The sequence below is a fragment of the Topomyia yanbarensis genome, chromosome 2 (genome assembly GCF_030247195.1).
Source record: "Topomyia yanbarensis strain Yona2022 chromosome 2, ASM3024719v1, whole genome shotgun sequence".
Lineage (NCBI taxonomy): Eukaryota > Metazoa > Arthropoda > Insecta > Diptera > Culicidae > Topomyia > Topomyia yanbarensis.
In genome coordinates, this window is record NC_080671.1 from 343,334,023 (window position 1) to 343,361,019 (window position 26,997).

Here is a 26,997-nt window from a genome sequence, read left to right on the forward strand (position 1 = left end):
TTATCAATGTACAAAATGTTTCATCTATTTTAACACGTTGGAATATTGAACAATAAAAAAAAGTTGCGAGTTTTAGCTTAAAAAAAATTGAAATAATTGCCAACTAGTTTCACAAAAATTGTATTTAAAATAAACAAACTCTTAAGTAAATTTGGTACATCCCACTCTAAAGGAAAATAAAATCTCCCTTTTAATTTATTACTCTTGCTCAAATCTGAGATTTATTTGTTTTATAAAAAATAGACACTTTATGAAGCTTCGTAAAAATAAGGTAAAGTCAAATTTCGGTTTTTTGTAGTTTTTGTACCCAAAAACCGAACAAAATACTCAAAAAGTATAACAAACCAGTATTTCATAAGTTTAGAGTAAAAATCATTTCAAACTAAAATGATTCGGTAGGCTATTCTGGTTTGATAAGCGATCTACGAAAAAAGTTTCGAGTGATCAAAGTCGCCCCGATGATCAAAGTCACCCCGGTTTACGGTAGTCAGTAAACATCCACTAGAACGCAAAAAGTTCGCATTGCTCTCGTTTGATGACAAAACAAATAGTTTTTGGCACAAGGTTCCGGTTTGATTTTATGGCGCTATTGTTATTCCGAAGTTCGGAGGGCTGGATCACGTCAATGAATCGTACCAATATAAAATATCTATTATAGAAACAAAAATGAAATGAGACTTGCTAGAGTAAAAAAATAAATGGTTTGATTAGTAATCGTGAGGTTGTCTTCATATTTCGCCAATATGAAATCGATATTTTTGATTTATTGGATTTAATGTCATCGCAACAGCTGCATTATTATCGAAAAAAGGAAAACTTCTCAACCTTTTGTTTGTGGTTGCAACACTGGTTTTTGGAGGCGATCTCCTGGTCGTCTTTCAGGAAATTCTGATTTCACGCAGAAGAATCCATGCAAATTATTATGCAAGTTTGCAAATTTTCGTTGTCCTTTTCTACAACTTTTCTGCAATCATCATAAAAATCATCCTCAGGCCCTAATTGATAAGGAAGGCCCGTCTTGGTGTTGGCCAATATATGTATGTAAAAAGTATTTACCACCATTTGGGTTCAGATTTACTTTACCCCAACGGACATTCGCTTCAATGAATCAACGGATTATATGTTCCCCAGGATGATTCTCCAAAGACACTGAAGTGTGCGTTTACGCTCCTTGTTACTGTGGAGCATAGCAAAGCTTGCTCGGGTTATCCTTCACAGCGAGGGTAGCTGGTGCTTTTGGGTTCTTTGTGGATATCCGAGGAAGCGAAACAACTAAATCAACAAAACTGTTCACAAATGCAAAAAATAAACCTGAATGTGAATCGCATAGAAAAGGTGTGCTTTATTATTACAACATTACATTCTATGGTGAATGTGAAGAAAATATGATATTTTTTTCTCCTAGTGCTACGAGCACATTTATTTGTTTTTAAGCTTTTATATAATAAACAGCAAAGGAACCGTTCCAAAACTCTGTCGAGTAATCACTTTAATTCGAAATTCTAATAGATTTCAGCGCATGTGTCTCTTGAGGTCTATCCAGGCACGTAGCTAGAGGGGGGGGGGGGGGGGGGTAGGGGGCTAAAGCCCCTCACGAAATGTTTTAAAAATAAATTTAAAAATCATTGTTATCAGTCAGCGACTTTTAACAGCTCGTTTGGTGTGATCAAATAATTGAGAAAAAATTGAGGAAGATTGCTGTTTCCAAAAACCAAAAACAATGGTCACGAAAATCAGTGTGGTTTATGCTTCTGCCCGAGCCAGTGCGAAGCGAGCGACAAACATAGTTATCTTTATATTGTCAGCCTTGTCTGAAGAACAAAAAAAAATGCTACTAAACTTCTTGCCCTAGTAATCTGTCGAGATGGGTGAGCCGAAGAAGTAAGAAGTGGTGCGCCGGTCAAATACTGTGATTAGTGATGATTCCCATAAGACCGAGTATTTGTGATGAGGAACATTTTCGAAAGGTGAAAATAGAGGTAAGACTTAGACGATCGGGTTTACCATTTCAAGTATTCAGCGCTCATAGCGTTCAACAAATTAGCCCAAGCGAAATCATTCATTTTGAATAATTTAAAACACATGGTTGTATATGACAATGCTATAATAAAGAGCTTCATATATATGGACGGGGAGAAAATCAATGTTGAGTTACAACATCGGATACCGCTTACTTGCCGATACATGTAACATTTGGGAGAAATGCAGTACAAAACATAATGCGAAAGAATAATTACACATTGTATTCTTTGCACTTTCCTTATTTTTTCCTGATCAGAAACCGCTGAACACAAACAATTACCAAATCTGTGGTACCTGTTCGGGAATATTGAGAACGGCTGAAGCTGCGCCAAGTATCTCAAAATCTACAGCCAGCGCAATCATTGAGGAAATTCACACCAATAAAGACAACAAGCAAGAAAGAAATCAAATGTCGCGAACATAAAGGCAGCAACCACGATGATGACACGGATGTGTTCAATAGCGAGAGAGATATGAACGACCCCCTATACGAAGTTGGCGAGAAAACAATATTTCCCCGCCTCGTAAAGAGGTATGGTGCAATGTGCAATGACTGTGAGCTTGCGCGAGATCTGCTGGACAATGTTTGTTATTTTTATTGTTGCAAATAGATATACTGATCCGATTGACTAAAGCACTGAACCGAGTTCCCTAAACGAATCATTTAAAAAAAGAAGAAAGTTTATGTACGACTGAGTACTAAAACTTTCTAAAAGTGAACGCTGACGTTTAACAAAACTCAGATGTAACTCGATATTGGCGACTCTTTTTAAATTTAAAAGTTTTTGAATCGGTCCCAATTTGAATTTTTGTATTAGGTCTATGCGCTCTGTATTTTTAGTATAAAACTAGGCATTGCATTCAAGCGTACTAGGTAAAAGGTATATTTTAAATTACTGAGAACGATATAACCAAGACTACAGTTTCTGTTTTCGCGTCATTTTAACGCAATATTTTCATTGGCACTTCATTTCATTTAAATGCGAGGAATTCTTTCCGTATTAAAACAATGTAACAACTAAAATGTTGTGACTGATTGAATCTATAAGTCCAATAATTTCGAACTCATGTCTTCAGTATATGGCAGTCACTTGGTCTGTTTTTGTTCGTTTTGAAGTAAAATGAGAGAGAGATGATCAGTAATCACTGAGGAGGAAAAAAGAATCAGCTAATCTAAGTCGCCTCAAGAGCATCTCTTCTATCTTTTCGACCATTTTCGAAAGAACCCTAATATCTTTATTACCCGTACAACGTTCAACGTTAGGCACAACAACTTAAATTGAAATTGTCTCCCAAATAATGGTAAAACAAATCTATAAACAAAAAGCGCTTCAAGAAGTTATGCCTCTCTTGTAACCTTGATGATGATTATAAAAAAACTTGAACAAATTAAAAACGAACCAATTACTGAGCACATTAGTGCCATCATGTTCGAAATAATTTATAAAGTGTAACTGCAAGCATCCAAATCCAACTACCAGAAGGAACTAGACAGTAGGCCATGTACACTGCCGCTGACAAAAATTTTGCAAATGATTCGTAGGAATCGGATAAATTACAATAATTTAAAAACAGAGAAATTTAAAAGAAAGTCCATTCGGCACGAGAGAAGCAAGTGCGATGTGTTTTCTTTGATTTGTTGGAAGCAAGTGTGATGCTAAAATTAGAGTACTCATCCAATTATTTTCGCAAATTAGAAGATAACAGAAATCAGTACTAAGGGATTTCTTTTCGATTAGTGAAGAGTCCTTTAATTGATAAAATTCTCGTTTGTTTAGGAGATTAATTTATTTAAACATATCTTTTGCATTGTTCAAACATCCATAAGTTTAGAAATAAAACCTATAAGCTTCGTGTGCTTAAATATAATATTTACTTAATCTAAGTAATCTCATCGAGTCCAACAGTTTTTCAAGATTTTGAGTCAATAGAGCTAATGTTCTTTTTTATGTTAAAATTAGCCTGTCTAATGATATCAATTTCATAAAAAATAGGATCTGTAAAAAATCTAAATACTTAAATAGATAAATAATTAGTTGTTCTCTCTTGACCGATAATATTGCCAACAATAGTCTTTAATGTATAATCATTAAAAATATTATAAATTTGAGTTGAATATAAGTTCAACCGTTTCTCCGCACCTACAAATTGCCTGCCTGATCAGAAATTTTGTAGCGAACTTCGACATTATCTTGTTTTTGTATTTAACCCTCCGGAAGTCGCGCAAATGGCCCACTTAACGCGCAGCCACTGGCGCGCTAAGACGATTTCGCTAGATTTTCAGAGCAGCGTGCACTAGCGCGACTTCCGGATGGTCAAATAATCGAAGTCTAACTGACACTGAGTCTAAATGAACTAAACTAAAAAGAAATGACCTAAAGTGGCAAAAAAGGTTACGAAACTGTGTAGAACTTATGACGAAGTCGAAGCTGTCGCTATAATTGTTGAAGTGACTGATCATTTCTAATATGGCTCTGTTGACAGCGTGGTTAGTGTTGCGCACTTCAGTCTGCAGAAGCGTTCGAGGACGATGGATACGGGTTGGTGCGTAGAGCTTATACTATGTTCACACTACAGAGTTAAAACTTGTTATAATAATAAGCAACAAGAAAAATGGCATCACGATAGCAATAAAACACGTTTTAACTCGTAGTGTGAACGTAATATTAATGTGTGATAGGAGATCGGGAACATCATATACAGTAAGAAGAAGCTTAGACATGAAAGTAGCTTGCGACGCGATCTTCTAAAGTGTGTAGTCCTAATAATCGACAACGGTTTTCATATAGTGGCAGGTTCAGCAGGTCGTTCCAAGGCAATTGACGTTACGCATATTGTATGAATCTGCGCTGGACAGCTTAAATTCTTTGGCTCCAAGTTGCATGATAGAGGCCTCCGCCAGACGACGTTTGCAAATTCCAATGGTGAAAATTGTAGCTTGAAATTATTAATAAAAATCAAATTCAAATTCAAAATCAAATTAAGCAATAATTCGTCGATGCACTATAGCCTCTTTTATATCAGATAACGTGTTGTCTATTGCCTTAGCTTTGGAACTATTTTCTTTAAGAACTTTTCAACATTACATTCATTTTCCAGTAACTATCTCAATTCACCAGAAATAACACATTTATACACCAAGTTTAAAGCCCCTCCCGAAACAAAATCCTGGCTTACGGGCCTGGGTCTATACCCTGGTCAGTAAAATTATCCTGGCCAAAGTAGCACTAGATGCGGTAACCCTACCTCTATTTGAGAGCCCAGTTGGTCAAATGAATCATCCAAAAATCTTGATATACTAAATTAATTCGATATAACTCCAAAAATTTAAAGAAAATTAAAATCCATGGTTTGCCGTTCATTGTTACAAAATCCTTAAAAAATCAGATTCAGATACGAGATGATACCGAAACTTTTTTGTCAACTAATGGAACATACATATTAACCAATGCATTGAACTCTAAGTGATTTGCCCAATTCCTATTTCTTATCTCGCTATGATTTTTCTATGCATACCCATGGAAGACGAAAATAAAAAAAATCTAGAACCGGATTTATTTTTTCGCTTTTCACATCGTTTGTTTTTCGATTGGTTTTCCAATAAAACAAATCATAACTTTGATATTTGCCAATGGTTTACCATTAATAAATGCTTACTTTATGAACGTTGAGCTTAATATAACTGAATGATTTGAACAGTTATGATATCATCTTTCACCAAAATCCTAAATTTATCAACTTTTGATGAGCATTCTTGGATTAATATATCGATCACAAATTGAATATTTCTGAGCTGGTGATTTCAGGTTTGGTTAAACCAGTTTAATGTCAAACGCAAAGACAAATTACGGCGACAGGCACTTCAACAACGAAAGAATTGTTATTCCCTATTTTGCAGCAAGAAACGCCAAGCTTTGAAAATAAATCATCCTGATTCTAAATCATCTGAAGCGGACTCACCAAGGCAATATCAATTGATTTCACAGCCTTCTGTTAGCGTAGTGGTATATTTATTGAAAAAACAAAATGTGGCTTTTCCGAAGCCATATTATGCCCAGTTTCATCACATCAGAAACGTGGTACTGCTCACATTCAATATATTATGAACTTTTATAAGCTCCTTAATTAAAAAATAAGGATTTGTTTTGAAATTCATTAGTTTAAAGACATATTTGTGTTGAGATCGTATATTTTTTTAAATTGAATGTTACTGGTATATTGTTACTTGGTTTTCGGCGATTGTTATTGTTTATGTCAGCCTTATTGTCGTGCATGGTCAATTGGAACAGACAAATGAATCCTCGGCACATGCACTTCTCTCTCAGCTTTCTTTTACTCTCATTACATTTTCATTTAATTTTTAACTACATCTGATTTTTTAGCGGCAGCTTCGTAATTGCCCAGTATCTTTCTGTTGACTGAAGTTCCGGGCAGTTTGACGTATTGCAGTCTTTGAGCACAAAATTTATCTTGATGACTCTATACAACTCTAAAATTGATTTTTCATAATTGCACGATGTAAAATCAGACAAAAAAAACAAGAACCACAGTCTTGTCTAAAAGAGATAGTCGATGTATTAGCAGGCACTCTTTGTGATAAGTTCCCTTCCCTGGTTCATATTCCCGATTGTGACAAAAATCTAACTTCGTTTGCCGCAGCTGCAGATTGCTTGCCAGACCAAAAAATCTTGAACGATTTCGATATATTGTTTGTATTTTGCTGCAATATTGAATTAACGGTAAAATATCAGGTACTCTCGAAGCCGTGGCGTTCTCTGCCCCGAATCCTTTCGAAGCTTGCAATGGGATAATTTCGAATTCTTGCGATATGCGAGCTGAATTTCCTTACGCTTGCTTAGCTATATATACATTTTCTGGTTATGTTAATTTATAGTCAGAAATCTCTTGAAGTGAAATACGATATACTGGTTTTATCTCTGTGATGTGACGCTGTTCAACTATGAAATACATAACCCGATTTGGAATTTCAGTAGCTGGAGGAGCCTTCTGCCTTTTCATCTATTTCCATTGTTACCATACTTTTATTTTATCCATCTTTTCATGTTCTTCATTTTTGCATTTTTGTCCATTTTGATCACGACCACTTATTTAATTTATCGTCATTTCTCTGTTATTCCAGTTTATTTGCAATTTTTCGAAGTAATTCCACTTTCTTTATTTGATTTTTTATATTGTTTCATATTTTAATACCGTGCTTTTTATTTGCTTCTTTTGTCAACCCATCTAATTTTTAAAATTTGTCTATTTGTTCCATTTATTCTTATCATACCATTTTTTATTTTCTACTTGCCTTTCTCCTACAGAAAGGCGATGCAATCACTTTGAAAACCGAATGTTTAACCGAGGCCCGGAGGGATGAATCTCTTATACCATTCAACTCAGTTCGTCGAGTTAGACAAATGTCTGTGCATGTGTGCGTATGTGTGTGTGTGCGTGTGTGTATGTATGTGACCAAAAAAGCACATCGGTTACTCAGGAATGGCTGAACCGATTTTTTCAAACTTAGTCTCAAATGAAAGGTACAACGTTCCCATAGGCTGCTATTGAATTTCATTTAATTCCGACTTCCGGCAGGTTGAAGAGTGGGGTCACGCATGAAATTCCCATATAAATCGGAATCAGCATGGTATCTAAATGATGCAAAACTTCATAAAATGTGTTCGAAAATGTTTGGATTTATAGTTTCAGCTCACTGATGCTACCCAATCAAATCCACGTTGAAGACATTGGACAACTTCGGCAGAACCGGAAGCATTGGGAAAGTAGTTATGTTCCTGAGTTGAACTCACATCTGCTTCTCAGAAATGCCTGACTCGATTTTCACAAAATCAGTCTCAAATGAAAGCTAGGATATTCTTATTGAATGCTATTAAATTTCTTTTGAAGTGGAGTTCTGGTTCCTGTGTTACGGGATGAAGTATGCGCCCACATGCGAAATTTCCATATAAACCGGTAATATGTGTATGAATGATGCAAAAATAATTAAAATGAGTTACAAATTGCTTGAAATTGTTGGCCGACACTCTTATACCATTCGGCTCATTTCGTTAAGTTCGGAAAACGTGTGACCAACAATTGCGCATCGGTTACTCGGAGATGACCGAAACGATTTTCTGAAAATAAGTCTGAAATGGAAGGTATAATATGCAGTTTGGTGTAGTATCGCCCCCCACTTACCCTAACACCCCCACCTTTCATCAAGCGTCCTCCCCCCATTGGCCACCCTCGCGCCCGCATTAGGGCATTGATAAAAACCACTCATTTTTGACATCTCAAAGGCCCCCTATTGTGACAAATAGCAAAGTAAATTCAGATGTCAAATTTCATATCATTTGGACAATTTTACACCTCCGCCCACTTTGCTTTGCTTTGACATTGGTTCCATGGGAAAATACAGTGTGTACCACATCTATACGTTCACCCAAATTTTTCAGAATAACTTTTTTCTATTGAAACAAACTGCACCATTTTTTAGCGCTTGTTTTGAAGCTTAATCAACGATGTTTCTCGAAATTTTGAAGTCCTGGTGCGTTTTGTTCGTTTGTTATGGTAGTTTAAATGAAAAAAGTGATGTCCAATATTTATAAGTTCACCTTACTTTTTTGCCTTTCTTATATAGAAAGGTTTACTATCGCATTTTTCTGTCAGATTAACGGGGTTAAAATTCATGATTTCAGGATCTTTATCGCGATTTTTGTAATTTCTATTCACGTTATCGTGATACTTTAGTTATGAGTAGAAGGTTTCATGTTCATGATTTCAGGATCTTAGTCACGATTTTAGATATTTTTGTCGCGAGTTGTGTGATATGTGTTCATGATTTCAGAATCTAAGCCACGATATTTGTAACTGCTGTTCATGTTGTCGTAATATTTTAGTCATAAATAGAGGAATTAATTTTCATAATTTCAGGATCTTAGTCATGATTTTCGTAATGTTATTGTAATGTTTTATTTTAGAACTTACTTCCAAATTTGACACGAAAAGTAATATGACTAATGTTCATGATATCAGCAGTTTTACCATGGTATTTGTAAATTCTTTTCGCCTAATTGTGTTCTATTACTTTTTGGTTACTATCGGTTTTTTTATTCGGAATATCGTGACAATATGAACTGGATCACAAAAATGTGACTGATTCGCGATATCTTGTTCTGTGAATTATATCACGCACACTATTTGGGATTCTTAGCGCAGTATTCGTTTTCTATCCAGACATCACCATTAACCGTATCAAACGAATAACGATGTTCGAGGTTCCTAATAGTTTTTTTATATCTAATACTCGCGTCTATTACTATGGTCACTAGTAGCTGGACATTTCATAAAACAGTGCATGGAATTAAAATGATTCCTCGAATAATTCTCCAAAGTTTTGTAAAAGAGATCACGTGAAAATTTCATTATCATGTTGCATGAAATTGTAAATGATTAGCGATATCTTCTAAATATCACCAGCACACAAAATAGATTGTAAATCATGTACTTGGAATCACGAACCAGCTCGCGAATACATGAATAATATTTAATGATTTCGTGAAGTATTTCACAAAAATGAACGTGAGTTGTGACTTATACTAGATATCATGAACCAGTTCACGAATACATGATTTTGAATTTCGCGAAATAGTTCACGAAAACATATCCAGAATATTTGGATTTTGTGAACTAAGGCTCCTATATCTATGAATATCGTCATGCCAACCTTTGGATTTATGTTTTAATGTTCATAAAGTTGTGAAATAGTTCGCGTACTGAAAATCGCATTAGAAATGACTTGGCGGAACCCGTGACTGAAGTGGAACAAATAGTTCCACTAAAATAAGCGATATGCGGGCGTTATTGAGGAGAAATTGAACATAATTGTAAACCACATGCTTTTTGTTCATGGTCCTGTTTTCATAACGTAAAAACGTGATTGTTCCTGGATTCATGGCACTTTATTCACGATTTTAAGAACATTTTTTTCGTGTAATTTGGATTAATGAGAAAGCCACAATTGCACCGCTAGGTGGATTAAAACAGGTTTTTTTCATATTTTTTGCATTTATACAAGCATTTTATTTGTTTTTTTTAATTTATCCTAATTTGTTTTATTGTCCCATTGTCCCTTTCTCGTATTTTGTTCCATGTTTTCTAGTTTTTAGGCTTGCGTTTTCCATATTTTTCCATTGGTAATTTAATATAATTTTGTTTATTTTTTACATATTTTCCTGAATCTTTCATTTCGTTCATTATTGTTATTTCTTCATTTTATCAATTTAACCTATTTTAAAATTACCTTTTCTGTAGACCATTTTCCTATACGCTTACTTATCTTTTTTGTATTTTTTTTATTGTCCTAAAAGACATTTAATTTATCATTTTTCCCATTATGCGCACTTTTTATTCATTTTATATTCAGTCTGTTGTTTGAATTTGTATCAAAATTTATTTGTACTGTTTTTCTTTCATTCTTTAAATAATTTAATCCATTTTTTGAATTTCTTCATGTTTTTCTCAATTTTTTGTGTTTCTATGGTATAACATTTTAGTTTTTCTGCTTAATTTTGCTTTCTATTTTGATTGTTTGGAATAGCAATCCTTTTAACTTTTTTTCAATAATTGGTTCACACCAAACGAGCTACAAAAATGTTGAAACTCGTAACAATCATGTTTTTAAAATTTATTTTAAAATATTTCGGGGGACTACGTGCCTTCTCAGGGTGGCGCTCTCTCACCTTTGCTATGGAACCTGGTTACCAACGGCTTGTTGAAGAAACGAAATGAGTTTGGATTTCCAACCTACCGATTTGGCGACGATTATCAAATACTAATTACTGGACTTTGTATCGGAACAATCTTTGATTTAATGCAACAAGCATTAAGAGCTGTCGAACAGTGCTGTCGACAAGTTAAATTATCAGTTAACCCAAACCAAACTGCAGTGGTTCTTTTCACGAAGAAGCGAATAACAACCGGGGTTCGTCCCTTGCAGTTCTTTGATTCTGAGCTACAGTGTGTAGATCAAGTCAAACACGTTGGAGTTATATTGGATTCCAAACTAAATATATCTGCTCACATTGAGTTGAGAGTCATGAAAGCGTGCATGGCCTTCGGGCAGTGTAGACAAGCTTTTGGAATATTGTCTATGTTACCGACAGTCGAAATAACTCTGGCTGCACAGATAAATAACTCTGACTGCACAGACCTCCGATATAAGGCACGCGTCAATAACTTTATTGGCAGGAATACATGCACGAGGCATTTTACGTGGATTAGTCATGCCTGTGTTATTGTAAACAATGATGGCAATGTTAAAAAACTTTCCAATATAGAAGTTTCCTTTTTCAAAATACGGTTCTCGAACCAATACTATGGAAGCTTTACTTGCCGTGTTAAGTAGCAAACTGTATATTTCATTTCCAAAATATATTGCCTAAAAACTAGAGAATACCAAGCATGTTGGGATGTAAACGCATGTAGAAGCCATATCAAGTTTAAATGAGACGCGATCATGATAAGATTCCCACGATTAGCGAAGACAAAAAACGGTCCACTGTGACAGAGATTCGAATAACAAAGTAAGGGCAAAACCCACAATGCTCCGTACGCGACTGGAATATTGTTGGCCCTCTATTAAGTCCTCGGCACGAAACTACACCTTGACTTAAGAACTCCTGCCTCCCTGTCGCCTCCTACGACATGGGAGTAGGAACCCAGTGGTTCAATTCTTGGCTTGAAACCACACGGACTCTGGGCAGGTTCGTCTGTACATATCGAAATTTGATAATCGAAACCCATGAAACTTTACCGAACTACCATCAACCGAAAGTCTCACCAAACCAACCAACAAAAATTCGGCAAATGATGTCGAACATCGGCGAAAAAACTTCGGTGGATAAAGTGAACATTCCGCTGCGTAATGCAGCATACTGGTGCGTTCGGCCAGCTCTTCCCAGGCTCCGTACGCCATTGAGAATATTTTAAACACCCTCAACAATTTTACCCATAGAACGGGTCGCATGACACTATGGAATTGGGGTTCCCTGTTTGGTGGGTTTTCAACCACCGGAACAGGTAGTCCGTATTGTAATTCTTAGCCGGGTGAAATACTCACTACCGATACGCGGATAATGAAGCAGGCATCGATGGCCGAACAGTCGTGAAAATGGAATAAAATTATTAAAGCCCTCTCTACTGGCCAGAATTCGAACCTTAGGGGCACACTTCCGAATTTAACATCTGAGATCCAATACCTACAGTACTCATACGCAGTCACAGTTGCGAAGTTCGGTTCGGTTCCAATCCCAGCTAGTAAAACAGAATGTTTTTTCCGGGTTTAAATCTATGTTATTCCTGCACAAACTTCCTTTTATTGTCGCATTTTCCTTTTGTTCTACAGTCTTCTAGGATGCAACATATGTAGTTATTATGCCATCTGTGCGCCAGTTTACCTTACGATTCGAGCACTAAACTGTAAGGTGTGTAGATCCTGTAGAGAACTCGGGCGAGAGAAACGAAATGAAATAAATAATGCAAACTTCTTGGAGTATTTGCAAAATATACTTGTTCCAATGTATAAGTAAGTAAGAACATGTAATAGGAAAACTGGCTTGCAGAGAAAGCATAGAACTATAGACGAAAATGTAACTTATAAGTTTTGAAGGTACTTTAAATTTCACTTTAAAGAGGTACCAGCGATAATAATCAATGTATCAAAATAATTTGATCCTTTCAAAAAATAATTTTAATGACATTGAAAACGTGTATAATGCTGAATCGTAAATACTTACGTGTCTACTATAGGCAGAAAGGATACGGTAGAATCAAGCGTCCGAATAGTGGTATTACCTCTTACCACCACCTTTTCCCGAGTAATTCGCCTATAGCTTTCGTCTCGCCGCATATTTAATTAGATGTTGCACTTTACCTTGATTCAGCACTAATCAAATTAAAATAACAGTGACGATTGTGGGATACTGATATTATTTTACACACTGTTATTGAAACTAGTTATTTGGCACTTAATATTAAATATTACTTTATGCTTATTGATTGAACATAAATACATTGCTTGAATATTATTTAATCCAACTGTAACACCATGAGCAGTGAACTCTAACAATATTCCATGACTCCGGCTGCACAGGTTCTGAACTTGACAGTGAAATCCACTTGTTTAAAAAAAATCCTATCCAATATTGTCAATAAACAATTTTGGCTTTTTAGCTGGATTCAGAAGTAATCACTCCTGCATCCACAAGCAGATAACAATCTTTAATCAGTGCCAAAACTGCTGGCGTCTCACACTGAAATTAATTGACTCTCCACACTACATATATACGCTATGCTCAAATAAAACCAAACTATCCAATATTTTGACGGAAAAGAACTGGCGGTGTTCCTATCTGGCGTCTCGAATTGAGGTCACCCGTATGTACAAAAAGGACATATGTCGGATGCTACACTGACAGACTGGAGCCTGAGATTCATCTTCTGATCACGGATGAATGTCTGTAAAGGTACCATGTAGGAACAGCAACAACCTATACAGGATGGCAAATATGGGACATGCGCAGAGATATCGTGCCGTTCTTGCCGGAGTGTAATGTACCGACTGATGACAATTTCGCCAATCGACTCGGGGTGTTCTGCCTAGAGTCTTTCAATTTTCAACCTATAGTCTCCTAATCCTAGTACTGAATTTAAATTATTTCAGTTAGGGATTTAGCATAGAATCTAACAGTAGAGTGAACATTAGGCCATTACTCGAATGTTTGTACAATAGGTAATGCTTTGATACCTCATAGTCACGTTGAATGAGTTAGAAATAAGTTCAGAGCCCTATTGCTACGAAGAACACGCTATGTGCATCTAACTTCGTACATTTGAAGCTTCCTTATTAGAGGCACTAGACCGGCCAATGAAAAAAATGTTATTCAAAAATAGCGTTAATGAAAAAAATGCTTCGAATGCATACGTCGATAGAGTAAACAATTATAAATCTAATTAAACATTTTCAACCCTGAAACTTTCAAACTATTTTTGATCATTTTCGTATGGAAATATAAACAGCCCTTGTTAGGCGGTCCTACTTGTCAACGGTTTCAGTCAGAGCATCTTCAACAAATAATCCAGCAAAAATATATAAATTAACAGGGTTAAATCAATTACATTTTATTTTTTAAAATTTCTATTAAAAGGTTTTAAGGCCTCTTTTTCGGGTTAAAAAAATCTATAACCTTATGTGCGTGGTTGGGAATCGACCCCAGGTGAGCTGAGTACAAGGCAATCGATTTACCAACTACGCTATGACAGCCCCTATTTTAAAATTTTATTAATAACTGAGCGTTCAACGTAAATGAATAAAACAGCACAAGGTTCAAATGATCATATTTTAGAGGTAATTTTTTTGCAAGCTATTCGTTTTTTTTCTTTTTATGTAGAAAAATTGGAGCTTTGGCCGCTTTGATTAAAATTAAATTCCATATGAGCGCTTTGTACATTGTAAATAAAAATACAACCGTCAAAGTCGAAAGCCCTATATTTTTCTGACCAGTCTAGTCGACATGCATATTTAATGAATGAAGTTTACGACAGTTACGCTGCATGAAAAAGTAGAAGAATGCAATATGAAAATAATACTAGTTGATGGTGGGAATATTGAACAGGACGTCAATTGAAAATTGCAGTTATGAGAGTACCAGGAATCAAAATGTATAATGTAGCACCTTATTATCTCGTATCTTCATTTTCTGCTTTCCTAATTCATCATACCCCCACTATTGATTTATTTCAACGTATTAGTTATTTCAGCGTCTGCTATTTATATTCAGGATATTTATCTTCGCTCTGACACGAGTGTTATACAATAATTAATATACATGTTTCAAATCAGTTTGGTTATTATACATACTTCTTCATCGGGGCGGTTCAAATATACTAACCCATTCCCCGTAAGAGAGAAACGAAAAAAGCATGGCTTTTTCTCAGTTTTTTTTGGATTACGAAATGACAGAACGAATTGTAATGCATTATACATCAAAAATATCATTATCTATGCTCAGTTCATAAAATACAGGAACCAGTTCGAATATATTCAAGTGAGCTATTACGATAAACGGTGACGACGGCCAAGGCGTTAGCTTCACGGAGCCGTGAGTATTCTATATGTTCACACCTAGAAAAAATCGTGTAAATTTACGTCTTCTGACACTGACATATACGAGCATCAAATTTATGTTATTTCGTATGTAAAGTATATATTTTATGTAAAATTAAACGGAACACGGTTATGTTTCGTCATTTCGTGAATTACGAGTTGTTAAATTGCGTCATGTTTGCAATTACGTCAGCAATAAAATTCAGATTTTTTTGGTGTATTTACAAGATGTAAAAAAAACTATTATTAGCGAGATTCCGCCCAATCCTATGCGCGCGATTCCCCATTGCGTGCAGAGATCATTGGTCGCGGCGGGTAACTATTGGTTTCCTCGCCAGTTGTGCCTTAGGGGTATTTCATACATGCTCGTATCATCAGCATGGTTACTGTCTTGATGTTCGCGATCAGGTGTTCTTCCAAATTTCTTTCCCTTACGGGTTACCAACCCGGTGTCATTGGCTGTAGCTTTCTCACTGATGGCACTGCTGACTTTAGAAGTTGATCATATTGTTTGAGAGCCATAATACTCAAGGAAGAGCAAGGATGTAAAACAAGAAAGTTTAGAAAAGCGTGGAATGAGGTCATATGAACAAGCTCAGAGACTTCTGACGACTTAACCCTTTGTCTTCTACCGCAGGAGTCACGTTGCAAAGTGCGTAAAGTGACTTAGCACTTTATGCTGTCGGAACCAATTAAAAGTTAAGACATGGGAAGCTTCCAAATAAGCATTTTACGACGTTGAAACACTTGAATGAGCTAGTTTTCGTCCCTCACATATTTTTTTTCCTTTTTCATATCGACTATGTTAGTCACATTTTCTTTTTTACATTTTAACGACATTCAATTAGCTACAGATTTCTGGGTAGGGAAAGTTATGAAAATTAGAGCCATAGTATTCAAGTGAGAACAAGGATGTGAAGTATACAGATCGGAAAACTAGAAGTGGCAGATTAGAACAGGCTTAATATCGTACGGGCTTAACTTTTGTCTGCTGATGAGTGTCAAGCTTAGGCAGCATAACTACGAATCACTCGAGTTCGCCAGCATATCCCTTGATATAGACAGACTTGTCCATCTTTACCGTGAGAACCGACAAAAGAAAAGCCACGCAAGATCACCATTGAAAACCTGTCGACGATTAGCATCAATCAATGATGATTGCTGCTGTTCATCTCTGTTTGCCTTTCGAATGACGGGATAGATATTTAGCCTGTTCTAATGACCCTGCCACTTCTAGTTTTCCGATCTGTATACTTCACATCCTTGCTCTCACTTGAGTACTATGGCTCTAATTTTCATAACTTTCCCTACCCAGTAATCTCTAGTCCCTCACATATTGCATGCCGGAGTGTTTTATTTGATCGACTATTGTGTTTGTCTCAGCGGCAGATTGAAATTATGAGTTTGGTATCTTTCCCAATTCGCTTTGTGATAATTAAACGCCAACCTAATGGGATTGGAATCTGCTTCTTGAGAAAGTGAAAAGGTTACTGTAAGGTAAGGGATCATTCATAAATTACGTAACGCAAAAATTGCCCAAAATTGACTCCCCCCTCCCCCCATGTAACAAATTGTCACAAATTTAGTTATCCCCCCCTCCCCTATTACGTAACAAATTCCTTGAAAAAAAAATTTTTTCTTCGATGAAAACATGTTACGTAACGATCTAGCTTACTCCCCCTCCCCCTATGTCACAATAGGTAACAACTTCTCGAACCCCCTCCCCCCTAAAAGCGTTACGTAATTTATGAATGGTCCCTAATCAGACTGAAAGCCAGCATATGTATAGCTACAAATGTGACTTTGAAATTAAATTTTTGATGGATTCCTTACAGACGAATAGCGCATAGGTCCATTTGGAGACAAAACTGAATAATAATCAGCAGATCAATCATTCAAAAGTAGTTCACCGTTGGAATTGCTCTCATTTCAAAACATCAGTTTACTCCCAATAAAAACGACACCGAGATGGTTTCAACTTCAATACCCAAACTCTTGATCAGCTTAGTGCTAAAACAGCGTAACCAACCATCCGAGTTACTCTTCAATTTAATATTTGTCTTTTAAAGAGTTTCGATCACAACGATTATATGCACATTATATATCATCAAGAAGCTCGAAAAATTCGTCTTTGCACGTTTTTAACAAAGGAAGATTCCAATTTAAATGCTTATTTAAAGTCATTATTAAACTTTAAACTCTTTACAATGTTGTTATCAAATTTGCACTCAATTTGAAATGCTTCAAACATTGAAGTAGAATTTAGCAATGTAGTCATCAATTGAAACATTGATTGCTGCAAAAAAATCAATGTTTCTTTCGTAATGTTACTTAGATTGGATGAAGCAAAGGAAGCATTGTGTGGAGATGAAATTGGAGGTGTGGTAGTGATCGTTCTTTCATCCGTGTTACCTGCAACTGAAGCATTAGATGACGCAACATTGTAGGATGGTGTGCCGGAGATAGAAGATCCTTATATAGATAGAGAAGTTGTAATTCTATTTTGAAGCGAATTAACACATTTACACTTATTTTTGAAGTGTACCTGCAGAAGTAATTTTTTATTTGTTGTTTTTGTTTCTTTGACCGAGAGTTTATAATTTTTTCTCGAATGGGACGTGCTCAGATATTCCATTTATGCTTTTCGTTACAATTAGCGCATTTGAAGCTTTCTGCGGTTTCCTTTACCGGACAAGCGTCCTTAATGTGCGATTTATCACCACAGATCATACATTTTAAATGCAAATGACAATTTTTGTGCCGTGCCCAATGCCTTGGCATCTACGACACTGGGTCAAATTTTGAATTCTGCCCCCTTGTCGTCTATAATGTTCCCACTTTACTCGTACGTGGAACATAAAACGTGCTTTTTCTAATACTTTCAAATTATTAACCTCATTACGGTTAAAATGAATTAAATAGAGCTCCTGAATAATTCCAGAGCATGCTGGCGTGTTAGCACCGCTAACCTTTCTCTTCATAAGAATAATTTGTGAATGAAGAAGCGAAGTATATTTTACAATTCGTTGGAAATTTTATCCGCAGACTTAGATGGTCTATCTGTCTTGAACTCATATTAATAAAATTTATATAACTTCTCTGTAAGATACTGGACTAGTCGTTTTGATTATTTTTAGTATTTGGCACAGAGCCTTTCTGGGAGGACCCAGACATGTTGCAAGAATTAAATATTTCTTTGGGCTGAATTATTTGTGAAAAATGTTTAAGTCTTGAAAAAGACTAATTGAGTAGAAAAAATAGGTCGTCTTGAGAAAGAGTGGTTGTCGAAAGAATGTAGGTAGTCTTGAGGAAGACTTGTTGTCGAAAGAATATAGGTAGTCTTGAGAAAGAATGCTCCTGTTGAAAAACTCTAGGTAAACCAGGAGGTCTCAAGATTTGTGTCCGGATCGAACGAAGCTTCAAGCCGGATTGATGTAAAATTGTTCATTATTTAAACCGGAAGTCATTGTAATATACATTACTTCGTTGAGCGTTGATAAATGTCACAAATTTCAACAATTTTTTCACCTGCGTAGGTCCGTAGCATACAGTTGGCTTGGTTGGCAATCATCAAGGACACCACACTGATAATATAAACTCGTAAATATAATGAAATTGATTGTGCAATGCACGAATTCATTCGTCGTTTTCTGCAACGAAGTATTTTCGTGCATTGTAAATAGTAGGTTTCGTTCATTTTATGAACAAGAGTAGCCGCTTGCTGAACGAAAGCTTTCGTAAATTTTACACATTTAATGTACACTGCACAGATATTATTTTTCGTGAATGAAACGAAAGGTTTTGCTTATTTTATCAAACGTTTGTGTATATTGCGAACGATTTCGTTGGTCGCACGAATTCATTTCGTTTATCTTAGAAAAGTTTGCGTATTTATTTGCCCCTTGTTTTCAGTCGATCTTTGGGGATCGATGTTTGACAACATCGATTTTTTTAATTTAAAAAATAGATGTGGCCAAATCGATTTTATTGTGGTACGAAGAAATGACCGCTTGATGAACGAAAGTTTTCGTAAATTTTACTTATTTAGTTTACATTTCACGAATGTTATCGTTGATAACGACATTATTTTTTGTGAATGAAACGAAATATTTCGTCTATTTTAATAAACGTTTATGTATATTACGAACGATTTCATTGCTCACACGAATTTATTTCGTTCATCTTAGGAAAGTTTTCGTATTAATTAACATATTATTTTTTCAATCGATTCAGTTAAGATCGATGTTTAACAACAACGATTTTTTAACTAACTAAAAGGATCGATCTGGCAAAATCGATTTTATTTCGACCTGCTCACCTCTATTGGGAACTAGAAAGACTCTGGTGTGAAGTAATGGCCGCTTGATGAACAAAAGTTTTCGCAAATTTTACATATTTAGTGTACATTGCAGGAATGTTATAGATGATAACGACATTATTTTTCGTGAAGTAAACGAAATGATTCGTTTATTTCCATAAATGTTTATGTATATGATGAACGATTTCGTTGGTCGCGTTTATCTTAGAAATGTTTTCGTATTTATTAGCCTCTTATTGCTTCAGTCGATCTTTTTGGATCGATGTTTGATAACATCATTTTTTTTTAATTTAAAGAATCGATGTGTCCAAATTGATTTTATTGTGGTACGAAGAAATTGCCGCTGGATGAACGAAAGTTTTCGTTAATTTTACTTATTTAGTGTACATTGCATGAATGTCGTCGTTGAAAACGACATTATTTTTCGTGAATGAAAAGAAATGTTTTGTTTATTTTAGTAAACGTTTGTGTATATTACGAACAATCTCCCTGGTCGCACGAATTCATTTCGTTCATCTAAGAGAATTTTTCGTATTTAATAGCATATTATTTTGACATTGTTCCTGTAGAGAAAAATTCAAACTTATTCATACAAAGCCAACGAGCAGTTCGCGATGGCTCAACTGAATCCGTACTGCTCCGGATTCTGGATCAACAGGAAGCGGAAGAGGTTCAGAAAATTTTGTTGAAACCGGCGGGTACGGCTACTAAATAGTCAGACCGAGACCGTCATGATGATCGACAATTATCTGACATATAGCAACAATGACTCCATATTCTAACTTTATTGAAGCTCTTTCGACGTTCACGGTTTCACAAATGGTGCTCGTAAATATAATAAAGGTAATCGTATATAACAGCGAACAATTCGTTTGCCGAACGAAGCTGTTTCGTAATAAGCCAACGAAAGTCGTTTCGTGGTTTTCACGAAAAACTCGTAATAAAAAATAAAAGTGTTTCAATAGAACTACGAACGATTCATTATATGTACGAAAAATTCGTATATTTCACGAAAATTTTCTGTACGAAACTAATTATAAGCGATTTACGAATATATTCTATCAGTGCAGCCTAAGTAGAGTGCTGAAATCTTATTCTGCTTTATAAACTTGATAAGGATATGTCATAAAAGAAGTAATAATAAGTGCACAATTTCCATGTACACACCAAATTATTGTTCTAAAGTCGAACTGAAGAGGAGCTAAAGTAAATACCAACTGGACGGAAATCTGATACCCCGCCAAGGGCGCCAGAAGACCACGTTACGGCCCTGTATACAGCGAAAGTAAGCTACCAGCAGTAAAGCGCAATTCAGCGAAAATTGTTACAGGAAACAAATAAAAAGGATAATTTGTACGTAAGTAACCCTTCCGAGTTCAGACAATTATGAACCTTGGCTCGGTTCCCTCAACTCTACCAGCGAGTCACGGTATTAAAGTGTTTTTCCCTCGATGATACTGGCGGGACCTTGACATACATTTTATTTTATTTTGGAAAGCACCGCACTTCACCGTGTGATATGGGAAAGAGGCTCCGTCTAAACACGCGTATAAAAATATGTTACCACCCATCGTTAGACAATCGAATTGAGGAACGACCTTCAATAGAGGCACGGTGGGTCATCATCATCAAACACCGTACTGATCGTCTATAGCCATAAGTAAAGTGTTGCCGCATTTTTTTTCTGTGCCTGGTGTGAAAAAAATCTTTTCTATCCACCTTATTTTAGAGAAAGTATGTACCAAAAACTGGACCAATAAAAAGAGTAATATGTTAGTTTTAATAGTTGCATAATATTTAATTAGTTTGGCCGTTTGATACCCCTTTCAGAACTCACTTTATTCTTCCATCATTAATAACTACAGAATTAAATGCAAAATAAAAATAAGGACATTAGTTCCATATCAATAATCGATGGATTTGTTTGAATTCCTTTTGCCTAAAGTTTTTTTTTGGAGCAAAAACCATTTGTTTTTATTGTTAAGGCATGAACAAAAACTTCATTCGCCTAGTAAGCCATTTGTTTGGAATTTAATGTTTTACACTCAATTAAATCGAATTTTGACAAAATTTTTGACAGTTCCCTTGTACTATTTACACGGACTTAGGGAAATTCATTGCGGCTTGCTTAGAGCGAATCTAATCGTGCAGAACATTTTTCTAATCGCGTTTTCGTTTTTACCTGGTGCTACACCTGTGCAGGGCAAAAAAAGAGACAGACTGATTACATCCAAGAGTGTAGCACCGATTACCCCGCACTCTCAAATACGAAAACGACATAAGTCTATGTAAACAGTACTAGTGAATTATCAAGAAATGTTAACTGTGTCAATAAAGAACCCAACAGTCAAATTATATAATCCGATAGAAAAAAATTGTTTCTGATCATTACTATACACACTTTCTCGATGATACTTATTACGAGACTTTCTATTAGAAATATCAAACAAAAATTCCGTTTTACAAATCTGTGCCGTTTTACACTGTTCCACCAAAAACAGTGATCTGTACCGAACAGAATCTGTACCGATAAAATACGGAAAAACTGCACTTTTGTAGATAGATCTGTACTTGTGGTAACACTGCCTAGGTCATTGGTACTTACAAGCATGTCCTTCCTATCATGACGGAATCGTCGTTCAATATAGATGGTAGAGATGGTATTGCCGAAATGAACATGTTTTGACTTGCTAAAATACTACCTATTACAGTTTTAACTTTTAACAGAGGCTTTTAACCATAAACTTGAACAAATTTATCAATACACGACGAATTCATATTTCTATTTAATGGTATCGCTATCGTAGGACATGTTACTCTGTGCGGATGTTGATTTCTACTAAAATCAGTATCGAAAAGTGCGTGGTGCGAGCTGACATGGAAACTGTTTTTAAACGTTCAACAAGTTACCATGGCGCATGAATTGCATTACCGTAAATGCGCGGAATGTTGTCGAGTATAGAATTAGTTGCAAGTATTTCAAAGAACTACAGCTGATTAAGGGGGGGTGTTAAGGGGTTTCAACGTAAAAAAACACTTTCTTGCGAATTTTTTAGAACTTTGTGTGAAGCGAATTGATCAAATCTTTTGTACATTATAGTGAATTATTTCAATAACATGCTGTAATTTTTCTATATAATAATATCGACAAACGATTCGGTGACGAAGCTTTTTGTAGAACGTCTCTGGAAAAAAAAACATGATTTGCGGTGTTACCTGCCATTAAAAAACTACTTAACCGATTTCTTTCAAACTTTTCATAGACATTCTATGTTAAAAATACCTAACCCTTACGTTGAGTTTTTGGTCTAACAATTGTTGTGTAGATGCACTGAATGTACTCGGATTTGAGTCTCTAAGATTTGTCAAAAACCCGTCGACATTGGTCGAAGTCCACGCAAGCTTTCTTGAATCTGAACTTGATGTGAGCTGTCCAATTAAGTTTTGAGTGAAGAATTACCCAAACTTACTTAACTTAACCTGCGATAACAGTATCCAAAAGATTGCAACGGACAAGCTCCGGTTGTAGTCCTTCGTTGTGTTAAAAGCACCAACGGGAGCTCCACCGTGCTTCTCTTCACGACCGCTCAGCGTTCTGTACAGAAATTGTCGTTCTGGTTCTGTACCAGGATGTTCCAATAGGACCTGTCGATGCTGTCGGGAAATACCCGATGTAAAGCGCGTTTTGGAATCTGAGTCACTTCAACGGGTTCCAATCAAGTTTCCTTACCATGGCTTGATCGGAGCTGTGGCACCCTGCAACCACTTAGCTGTATCTTTGTCTGCACAGGCGATCCCGAAGTATTCCTGTGTGTATGTGCACTTCCTAAACTTGGGTCTTGTATTGCTTGAGCTCTGCTCCATGACGCTATCGAACAGCACGCATCGAGTAGTATTCAGCTGTTCTTGGCTGAGAGTATTCGCAGGGTATTCAACCGGAATGATGGCCATTGAGTTCGACCTGACCATTTGGTTGAAGGTTAGGCTCTGCTCAGTTTTTTGTGTCGGTCTTGGATCCTGCCCCTTGATCATTTTATTTTTTTTATCACTATTATTCGGCGACTACCCTATTGGGGTTTTTGCCAATTCTAGCGCTTTAGTGGGTTTTTGGCCGTTTCCCAGCAGCCACCTTTAGCATTTCTTCGTCGCTCCGCTAAAGTAACGAGTTCCTCGTATTCCTGTTTTATTCTTAGGACCCTTCGACCCACCAGTTTCTCCACCGGCCTGATCTGTGTCCTTGACCACTGTCCGATCCTTATCTCTACCTGGAGAGTTTGGAATGGACATAACACCCACCAACGAGCCACTATTCAGCAACTCCACAAGTTTGCTTTCCGCGCAATCCTTCTCGTGTCTTTTGAAATCCTGTGCAAACATTTTGAAAAAGATTTGTGTCTACGCAAATTGTCACACAACGGCAAAAAGGAGATAAAGGGCCGTACACAAACGACGTATCTGTTTTCGGCGACTTTCGACCCCTCTAGAGTTGCCACCCCTCCGGAAACTCCGGTTTTCGGGAGCAATCGCCGGGCCTCCGGGTTTTATATCAATTTCTCCGGGTTTGGTGCGAAGAAGCATAATTTCATTTTATTTGGAATTAATTGACCATTAAAAAATGTTTAAAAAGTAAGTTAACTTGTAACCCGTCAGGGTAACAATTTAACACTGGGTGGAAATATACCTATTTGTACGCATTCTCTCTGTAGAGTGCATTGTTTATGTAACATAATGCTCACCGCTGTTCCTTATGATCGTTCACTTTTTCTCGTAAATTTTGTTTGTTTTAGCTTTTGTGAACGATTTTATTGGTCTAGATAGGTGTAGAAAATTTTGTTTCATATTTCTGTATAAATAACATAGGGCTTAGGTAGGTCACCGCTCACCTCTTGCTGTTTAATTGGTTGCTGGTTATGCTGCAAGGGAGATGACAGCTAGGCATCGAGGCGGTGTGTCGTTTTGTTTTGGTCGTGCAGAAGACGGCCATCGTGAAAAGGTTAGTTAGTATCAGACCACGTTGCAGTTCGGTTTGTTTTCGGTAGTGACCGGTTTGTTGTTGGAAAATCCAACCCGCCGAATAACGCGTGTGTGCGGAAGTAAATTCCCGCAAAAGTAACGGCTCGTGGTTCGAGAACTCTGGTCTGGTGTCGGGTCGCCGATTAGGAAAGCTAATCATTAAGGAGCCACTCGCTTCCCCGGTTAACCATAAAGGACCCAGAAGACACCTTTCCGCTCTCGCTGTGAAGGATCAGCCGAACGATCCTAGCTCTCCTTCACAGCTAAGCGTCAAGGAGAGCGAAGCAGGGTGGTCAAAGGTGCTCCCTGGGAAGTACACTGCGGTGACTTCTAGGATCCGGCGATAATTCGCCATCGTCTCTAGGGAGGTTCCAACAAAGGAGCTAAGCTCACCTCCCTAGCTAATTGTCAAGGACCGCTGCCGGAGCAGTCAACCCAAATCGGGAGAACTCGGCCGTAGCTGTCCCGGCCGGTCGGACGGGACCACCCGCCTTTCCGCCCAGCAGTAGCAGATCAGCAGCAGTGGAGATAGTTGGAGGAAATAAACACGGTAAAATTAAATTTATTTGTTTTTTTACCTTTTTTTGTTGTTACGAAAATCCGAAATTCTGTAGAGGCACCTAGGCCGCCCTGAAAAGAAGGGTACCCGGGCAAATAAGAACCCGAGTAGCGAGCAAACCCCTACTTACAAACTATTGCTCTGGTGCAGATTTATTTTGCCCGACTAACCTTTCGTTTCAATGTGGAGAAGATGAGTTCACCAAATTGCTGAGTTCTTTCACAAAGCAATGAAAATGCAAAACAAATCAAATTTACTACAAATTAAAGAAAGTAATATTTCGCTATATGTTACAATTAAAATGTTGCATCCCACTAAATGCCTCAAAATGGTGTAAACAGTTATTTTGCTGCAATTTTACCAAATTACTTCACTGTTAGCTGATGCTTATCACCAGCTGCACCAAGGTGTGGCAGATTTGTTCTAATCCAACTGACTAGGTCAATATCAAACAAGTTCTTCCGGTGTTGTTGCTACTCCTGCAGTGAGCCTTAACTGTTGGCTAGGGAGGTGAGTTTTGCCACTTTGTTCCGACCTCTGGTGATGAATAACCTACACCACATAGTGCTTCCCATGTGATACCGCAGCACTGCCTCCTTTGCTCTCCTTTTCCTGTTAGTTGTGGAGGAGAGGAATGCTCGTTTGACTTATCCTCCACAGCGAGAGTAGCTGGTGCTTTTGTATTCTTGGCACTTAGTCGGGGAAGTGAAATGCTACACCAGATCAAACCGATAAAACCGTTCTCAAACGTGAAAAGTTTACAGTTTTACTTTACCGCAGTAATAAAATAACTGCTCTAAAATGCCGAGAAATCGCTTTGATTTCAATTTCAAATTCCACTTAAAATCCACCACCCCCAGGTCAATTAAAATCAGAGGTGGGAAAATACCGGTTGAGTACCGGTACGGTAAACCAAATTTTCACAAGTGTTCATGTTTCCTTTACATTCTATGCGGTCTTATCGCTGGTTGTGTTTATACGAGACACGAAAACCAAACCGAGTTTCGTTTACACAGCACCGCGGTTTGGTTTTGATTTTCGTTTACCGGTACACGAGTATGGGAAGGAAGCACCTGAACAACGAAACCAAACTTCGGTTGTGTTGCGGTTGTGTATTCGGGTTGATGTTTTTCGGCTATGCTAGTGCTGCTAGTATTTTTATTAAGAATTCTAAAAAAATTCTTTTGGGTATAATATAAGGTATTTTTCCGGTAATTGAAAAAATGTCTTCAGACATATTTCTGTTCAAATAAATTATGTTCGTGGTCATAAATGGCGTTCCTTAACTCAATATTGCGACATTTTCATAATGATTTATCATCAGGAAGTTTACAATATGGGTGTGTTTGGTATGGGAAACTGCCCAAAAATCGAAAGTAAAAGGAATTTTAATAGCCTCCGCTATTTTTATACCTATTATAGCAGATCAATATTTAAGATGACGGTATATTCAAGATATTCTGTCATCTAGAATCACGCGACATGGACATTTTAAATATAAGAAATATGTCAAAAGATCGCAAATTGATGCCTGCCCTCATTTAAAATCTGAAATAGCGAGCTATATTCAATACTACTGGTATTCAATAACGTTTTAATGGTAAGAAATATCATGAAACAAGGGTATTTTTGAAATCGAAAACTTGTGTAGAGATTAAAAATTGTTATTCGTCGTCATTTTGCATGCCAATATGGTGTTATTTTCACGACTATTTAGAATTTAAAATCATGCATATTTATATAAGCATATATTTCCAAGGAAACGAAACTTGAATTGCGTCGTAAATTAGAAATTCAAAATGGCGGCCTATTCATGATGATTTAACAACTAGCATGGTTACATTGTGGATCAATATCCACATTAATGATTGAAGGTTGTTTTACATGTTTTGTTGTAATAAGACAGACAACTTCGTGATT

General features: G+C 36.6%; 1 protein-coding gene across 2 annotated transcripts in view; it reads right to left on the bottom strand.

Moving 5' to 3' along the window:
• LOC131684116 (katanin p60 ATPase-containing subunit A-like 1) overlaps nucleotides 1–22,313 on the bottom strand; it is a 73,916-nt gene extending 51,603 nt beyond the window's left edge. The window contains exon 1 of one of the 2 annotated variants that reach the window (XM_058966686.1): nucleotides 22,111–22,313. In XM_058966686.1, coding sequence (XP_058822669.1) covers nucleotides 22,111–22,184 — 74 coding nt within the window. In that variant the 5' untranslated portion in view covers nucleotides 22,185–22,313. Of the gene's footprint in view, nucleotides 1–12,818; nucleotides 13,610–22,110 lie in introns of those variants that run through there. The other variant, XM_058966685.1, reaches the window with a different exon arrangement.
• Between the last annotated feature and the right edge of the window lie 4,684 nt (nucleotides 22,314–26,997).